The 7,781-nt window shown below is 38.8% G+C and overlaps 1 protein-coding gene across 1 annotated transcript; it reads right to left on the minus strand.

Annotated features, from left to right (window-relative positions):
* Positions 1 to 2,607: 2,607 nt before the first annotated feature.
* LOC137251037 (uncharacterized) lies at positions 2,608 to 3,400 on the minus strand. Its single transcript, XM_067784904.1, has 4 exons — positions 3,269 to 3,400; positions 3,040 to 3,157; positions 2,769 to 2,960; positions 2,608 to 2,710 (listed from the first exon to the last, which is right to left on the minus strand). Exons 1-4 carry the CDS (start codon positions 3,302 to 3,304, stop codon positions 2,685 to 2,687), a joined length of 372 nt encoding a protein of 123 aa, XP_067641005.1. The 5' UTR covers positions 3,305 to 3,400; the 3' UTR covers positions 2,608 to 2,684.
* Positions 3,401 to 7,781: the final 4,381 nt, after the last annotated feature.

The raw sequence follows: 7,781 nt of genomic DNA on the forward strand, positions 1-7,781 counted from the left end.
TTTCAAATTTGTATCTAATTATTTCGATCCATGCGCCACCTAACGCATTTTTTCTTTGATTCACTGATTGGTACGTACATACCAGACGGAATCCATCGGAGCTATTGCGGTAATCGCAGCACGCTTATAGTTAGGGCAGGAAAACGAAATTGGACCTCCAAATTCGATAGTAAAACAAATGCAAAGACGCACTTCAAGACATCGGCGGGGCATTTGACTTACAAGTAGAGGTGGGCTGGTTCAATTCCTTAAACCATTTTGAGAGATACTTATGCAGAGGCACGTGGATAAGTTAGTGTCACGTGCTACTGAGGTTTTAGGGCTTTTACAGCCCTGACTTCAACTGTGGTAGAATAGAGGGCAGTTAGGGAGTGGCTGACCTATATTTTTAAGATTTTACTAATTTGGGTCTCGCTCTATAGCATTAGCCGACTGAAAATATTTTGCGCAATTGCAGGGAGCATGATAAGTTGAAGTACCCCAGTACTGCTCCCTTGCGAACTAAGCGCATTATATTATAGTCTTCACTCACTTGGATTTACAGAGGATCTATACAGAGTCTACACCCATGGACCAATAAACAGATCCCGTATTAAAAAATGAGAGAGCAAAAAATCATAGTTAGCTGTGAAATAAATTTTCTCGGCGTAACGTCACGCTTTAGACTACATGTTTCATTGCTGACGCAGTGTTCATACTTTATTGCAATCGGAGTATTTTGCTCCGCTCTTACCTCCTACTACATTTTTTATCTCAAAGGTTTATTTGGGTCGAGTTGAAACCTAAATAGTATTACTACGTAATATCTTTTGGTTGAAGTTTTTATTTTATACGTACGAAAATCTGATTGTTTACAAGTGACGATTGAATGAAATGACGTAAATTCATTGTTCGTATCTTAAGACATGTTTGTTCATATTTTACTCCCAGTTTTTGTACTCTTTTCGTATGGAATGAGAATAGAAGGAGTAAAATATAAGCAAAAAATGTGTCAGGGCGCGATCTGTAAATCTTGCTAAATTTCAACATACAGCACTTCTTGGAGTTTTATATAAAAACGAAGTACGTTGAGTCAGTGAGGTCAGCTAACCCTGTTTTGCGACACCATTGGGGCACCAAGCGAGGTCAAATCTTCCTCCAACTGTCTCTCCCTACTCAGTGAAAGTTTTCTCTTTCCTCTGTTTACAAACTTCCGGAGCGTATTCGTTCATCCGTATAACATGCCCTACATAGCTAGCGAGGCCTTTGGATTTTCAATCGCTGCACTATCGTCATGTCTGCGTAAAGGTCATATAGTTCATCAGTATACCTCCTTCGATATCGCGGATAGGACTATAAACCTTCCGGAGAACTTTTCTCTTTAATACTCCAAGAGCCATCTCATCTTTTCTCGACACCTTTAATGATTCCGAGCCATACCACAGGACAGGTATGATGAATGACTTGTAGAGCGAGAATTTTGTTCGTCGAGAGAGGACTTTACTTTTCAATTGTCTAAAGAAGCACTTGTTGGCAAGAGATATTCTCCGTTTGATTTCTAAGCCGACATTGTTTATGCTTTAAATGCTGCTTCCCAAATGAGCGAAATCCTTCACAGTTCGAATTTATATTCGTCAACAGTGACGTGGCTACAAAAGCCACGATGACAGCAAGTACTTCATCTTGTCCAAATTTACTGCAAGACCCACTTTTTTTGCCTCTTTATCTTATACCAACTCTTCGCCTCCACGTTTGAACAGCCCGGCGGGTATCCCGTCATTACTTAGCACCTTGTGATTTTTTAGCCGTGATATTTGATGCCGGGGAGTGTTTTTCCTCATCGGCGATTGGGGTATCAGGTTCGTCTTCCCCCACACTTTGTACCTCACTAACCAGTTCGCAATTAGCGTTCCTACAGGAATCTGCCCGGGTCTTGAAACTTTCTGTCATTAAAAGAGCATGAAATATGTATGGTAAACCGAAAATAATAATAATAATATTTTTTCGTGATAAATATCCGTGGTTGTTAATGGGAGAATCATCCTACACGTTTTAGGCCGACTCGATGTGCATCTGATAAGGCAGATAAGTTTTTTGCTGAGAAACATTTCATGGCATAAACACAATCGAAAAGTTTGTAAAGCCACCCAATTAACTTGATGTTAGTTGTTCGCCCGCTTTCAAATAGGAGGAAAAAATATACTCCTAAAATTAAATTTTTACTCCGGCGTAGTCATGGGCGTAGTCGTTTACTCAGATATCAGTTATAAATACTCGCGAATACTGGTAGCGAAATATAAGAGAAATGTAATAAATCAAAAAATTTCAAAAGCGCATCGTCATCAAACTTTTTTCAAATTCGATTACAAATACAACAATTCCGGAATGCGGGACTTGGCTCATTCGATTATGGTCTACACCCGTCTCTATGTAGCTTTAGTTTATATCAGGGAGGCTCACACTCAACCTAACTTTGCTTAATCCACCATACTCTTACAAAACCGACACAGATACCAAATAAATAATTTATTATGATTTTGAATATATTACAAATCGATATGTATGTTAGGACACTTTGACCAACGTCAAAACTAACAACAGTAAATATCGAAAGTAGACATGTGTCCAGATCCTTGGGTGCTTGAATTTCAAATATATAGGAACTAGTCTGCTCCAATGACGAAACATACCAATACATATTTCAATTAATCTCCTGACGATTGTCCGCCCTCTATAAAATAAGAAAATTATATAAGACTGGAAGAAAATCCTTATTTAAAATTATTTACTTAGCACAACAATGAAATCAACTAAGAAGATAGCACCATTGGCCAGAAATAAAATGGCGGCAATCAAAGCATTTGTTCGGGCCTTTGTTTCGCTTCCTGGCAAATCTATAAATATTAATATGCCAGCAAGAAGAAACAAAACTGCACCAATTATTATATATATTGGGGTGGAATCGAACTTTGTGAATTCAACTGTAAAAAGGAAAACATTATTAGCCGTTTCACTACATCGGAAAAAGGTAAATTCTCAAAGGATGGTAATACTACTTACGTACGAATAAGATAGCCGTTATAATGAGATAACCTAAAACAGCTCCACATGTAATCATGGGCCAGTATCCGTAGGTACCCAGTGCATACCAAAATATAAAGAGGACGGCGCATATTATCTGAAATGCGAATACAAAAATTATAACACATTTAAGTTTAATTTAAGATTGTAATTATTTAAAATTTTTGTCAGGAAATATAAGCAGATTAATATTTATTTATATACTGACCAACTCCACCATTCTTAATATAGTTTTCAGATTCATTTTACTGGTTTATTCCACAAACAAAGCGTAGAGGACAATGCAATTATTTATTATTTCCTTGCCCGAAAAATATAATTAATAAATGACAAATCTTTTAAATACTTATTCGTAGTTCTAAAATGTCAATTGATTTTCACTTCCAAAAAAAGTTCTAATTGAAAACATAAAACAAAAAAAGCTTAGAAAAACTGTCTGCTAATTGAAAACACTTGTTTCTAAATTTTGATATTGCTTTGCCAGAGGCGGGCGTGAACCCAGGAACTTCGGTGTGATAGGCGGGCACGCTACCAGCACACTACGGCTGCCATGGAAACGTAACGTAGTTGAAAGCCATGATGGAAACAACAAGTACGAAGATGGAGTAAAAACTGAAAACAAAAGAAAATGGGATATTTCGATATCCGAAACTTTTTATAAGATAAGAATCGCCATACCTTATTCGTGAGTGTGAAAACCGCTTAAATTCAGCGAGTGTGAAAAATTCAAATGGGTATTAAATATTTCCTTTCATGAGGCTATTCTCACTTTCCTTGAGGCTAATTTAATCCACCGGGTTACTCACCATGGAGATGAAGGAAGACAGTCTTTAGCAAGGTGACAGTGTTCTGCGATGGGGGAGATCGGTTACTAGCTCCAAACGTGAGTCTCTATTTAATTTAGTTGTAGATAAGGAGCTCTGAATACGTAACAAGAGGGACGCTAAGGCTTTTTTACCGTGGTATGGGAAGAGGTTTTTAGCTTAAACCTGGTTCGTAGGAAAATAGTAGATTAGATATACTTACGATGGACAAAACAAATGTGGACTAAATTGGACATCGAAGTCGATTGAATTACGCTACCGACTGTCTTACATCCAAAAATTTGGTTACATCCAAAAAATTTGGTTAGACGTTCCATCAGAATCTACATTTGGGCTAGCATGCAAAGCCGTAATAAAATCCTCAAATCTTTTGCCGGCAGCACTTGGGGTAAAGATAAAAATACGCCCATTACCACTTACAAAAAAAATTTACCGACCGCTTGCATGCTACGCGTCCCCGATATGGTCGCCGAGCTTAAAGGTAACTCACTGGATGAAAATAGAAGCCTGTCAAAACATTGTTCTCAAAACCGCTACGGGCTGTCTTCTTATATTCCCAGAGCACCATTTACACAGTGAGTCGAAAGTACTTGCCATAAGGGAGAGAAATGAAATGCTAAATTAAAAGTTTCTGCTGAATACCCAGAAACATGGGCATCCTGGCAGACATCTGATTGAAGAGGTCCAGCCTACCAGGGACTTAAGAAGCCATCTCCGCAAGCATTATGGGGAAATATGGCACCTGAGAACTCAACCGTATGAAGGAAAAAAAACACAAAAAGACCCTCAGAGATACCAAAACGCGTTGGACCTCTATGCCAGGAATTGCCCGGCGAACCCCGTTATTAAGCTCAAATACCCTAAACACGCAGTATAGGAAAGCAACCTACCGAGGCAGACATGAGTCACTCTAGCTCAACTTCGTTTTGGTAACTGTAAAAAGTTAAACTTTTAACTATCCAGTATCAACCCCGACATACATAATGTATGCGCTGCTGGTAACGTGTGCCCACATGATCTGGTCCACCCCTATTCAAACTGCAAGTTTCCTCGCACTTTCCTTAGAAGATATTGATTAAAATTTGTTAGTCGCTAGATGCGACTACAACAACAACAAGGGACCTTAACAAGCAATCCTTCTATGATCACCGATATATGTTTAGTTCCCTGAAAATGAAGTATGTGCTGCTAAATTATCTTTTCGTAGCCCTAAAAAGATGATCTGTGACCTGTAGTGTGGCAAGTTGTAGGAGCTATTGTCGGCCATGAGTTGAAATTCGTCAGAAATTGCGATAACCATTCTTATAGAAACTTCATTTTGGTATGCAAAAGCGCTTTTAAACAGTCCTGCTCGATATCTGGTGACTCCACTTAGTTGTTTGAATTTCTAGTCTGTATTAAAACTTCCAAGAAGCAACTCTGGAAAACCCTCAGGTGGAATAAATGCCCTTCGGATTGGAAGCTAACTAGGCGAGGTATATTTATGTACTTTGCGAAAACGTGGAAAGCTGCAATGAAGCGATGAGTTCTGTCACTTTGGGGTATCTGAAAGACTTAATGGTGGCCGGATGATGAGTAGCGAGAAATCCCTCAGCTATTGACTGCCGCGGGTTAGAAGCTGTGATAAACGCTTTCATTGGAAACCTCATCTCAGCATGTAAGAGCGCTTTCAAAAGTTCTGTTCGATGAAAACTTATGGGAAAAGGGTAAACTCCCTTGATGTTTGGAGTCTCTCGACGACATTACAACTTCCAAGAGTCAGATATGGAATAGAGCAAGATGGAGAACAGACGTTTTGCTTGCGCAGAAGCCTCAACCTGTCCCGTTGTCGGGGAAGCCAATTTGTGCGGGATTTTATTATTTCTGTGGGGGATTAGGGTGGTTACAAGGTATATGGTGAATTTTAATTTTTGATCTATCTTTCGGGGCATCCTCCTAAAATATGCTAACAGATCAGAAAATGACTATTGCAAAGTTTCAGGCCGATGTGTACGAGTCAAGTTCCTGGCATAAATGGTTTCAATTTTACTGACGAAACACAAACAATTTTTCTGAAGAGTCGCTGTTTTTCCTAACTTTGGCCTCAAGGAGGCACGTGTTAACATTATCGGCCTGAAACTTTGTATATATCATTTTCTAATTTATTGGCATATTTTATGGGCGTGCCCCAGCGGAAAATCTTAAATTGAGATCTTGTAGCCATCCTAGTGGGGGATTTTCTCTCGTTATTTGGTTATAATTTACACCACTTTTCTTAAACGGATTTCAAGTCAACAAGTTTATCTATTTTCTAAAAGCGTTAAAGGGACTGATTGGTCTGCACATATCAGACGGGATTCCTCGGGGCTACTGCGGTAATCGCAGCACGCCTATTGTTAGAGCAGTCAACGAAAACGGACTTCCGTTCGATAGTAAAACAAGTGCAGAGACGCACTTCAAGACATCGGCGTGGAATTTGACTTACACGTCAACGGTTGAATTCCTTAAACAAGTTTGAGAGATACTTATGCAGTGGAATGTGGATAAGTTTGTGTCAAGTGCTACTAAAGTTTACAATAAATAATATGTAAGGCGCGATAACCTCCGAAGAGATTTTAGGCCGAGCTTCTCTTCCAATTTGCGTAGTGCTCGTTTTAATTTTTCCTACAAATTGGCGGGAAATGTAGGTCCCATGTTGTATGCCAACTCCGAACGGCATCTGCAAGGCAGATGAGTTTTCACTGGGAGCTTTTCATTCCAGAAATACACTCGGAGTGCTTGCCAAATACAGGCTAGGGGCGACCCCGCTTAGACAAATTTTTTCCTAATTAAAAAACTTTTCTAAAGTTATGATGTTACTTTTTCCGAGACGTGAACCCAGGATCTTCGTAGTGGACGGCGGAGTACGCTACCATCACACCACGGCGGCTATTAAAGCCCTCACTTCAACAGTGGTAGAATTGAGGGCAGTTAGGGAGTGCCCGACCTATATTTTTAAGATTTTACTCATTTAGGTCTCGGTCTATAGCATTATCCAACTGAAAATCTTTTGCGCAGTTGCAGGAAGCATGGTGAGGGGACGCAACTACTGATGCCTTGACAACTAGGCGAAAAATATTTGAGTCTCGGCTTTCCAGAGGATTTATACAGCTATAGCTTATGTCAGAGAGGCTCATACTCAACCTAACAGATACCAAATAAATAATTTCTTATGATTTGACAAATCGATATGTATGTTATATAAACAGAATACATACGACATTGACCAACGTAAAACTAACAACATTAAATATCGAAAGTAGACATGTGTCCAGATCCTTGGATGATTGAATTTCAAATATATAGGAAAAGGTCTGGTCCAATGACGAAACACACCATATTTTAATTATTCCCTGACGATTATCCGCCCTCTATAAAATAAGAAAATTATAAAACTGGAAGAAAATTCTTATTTAAAATTATCTACGTAGCACAAGAATGAAATCAACCAAGAAGATAACACCATTGGCCAAAAGTAAACCGCAAAGAACTAAAGCATGTGTTGAGGTATTTGTACCGCTCTCTTGTAAATCTATAAAAAATGCTATGCCAGCAAGGAGAAACAAAACTGCACCAATTATTATATACAACGGGGTGGAATCGAGCTTTGTAAATTCAACTGTAAAAAGGAAAACATTATTAGCCGTTTCATTATATCGGAAACAGGTATGTACATTCTCAAAGGATGGTAGTACTACTTACACAATAAGATAGATGTTATAATGAGATAACCTACAATAGCACCATATATAATCGAGGGCCAGTATCCGTGGTTAATCACTGGAGACGGGTACAAAAAGAGGCCGGCACATATTATCTGAAATATATAAACATGGTGGTTATTCCACCATGTATATAAAGAAATAAAAACATTAAATT

Source organism: Eurosta solidaginis, chromosome 4 (genome assembly GCF_040869045.1).
Source record: "Eurosta solidaginis isolate ZX-2024a chromosome 4, ASM4086904v1, whole genome shotgun sequence".
In the NCBI taxonomy this organism is placed as follows: domain Eukaryota; kingdom Metazoa; phylum Arthropoda; class Insecta; order Diptera; family Tephritidae; genus Eurosta; species Eurosta solidaginis.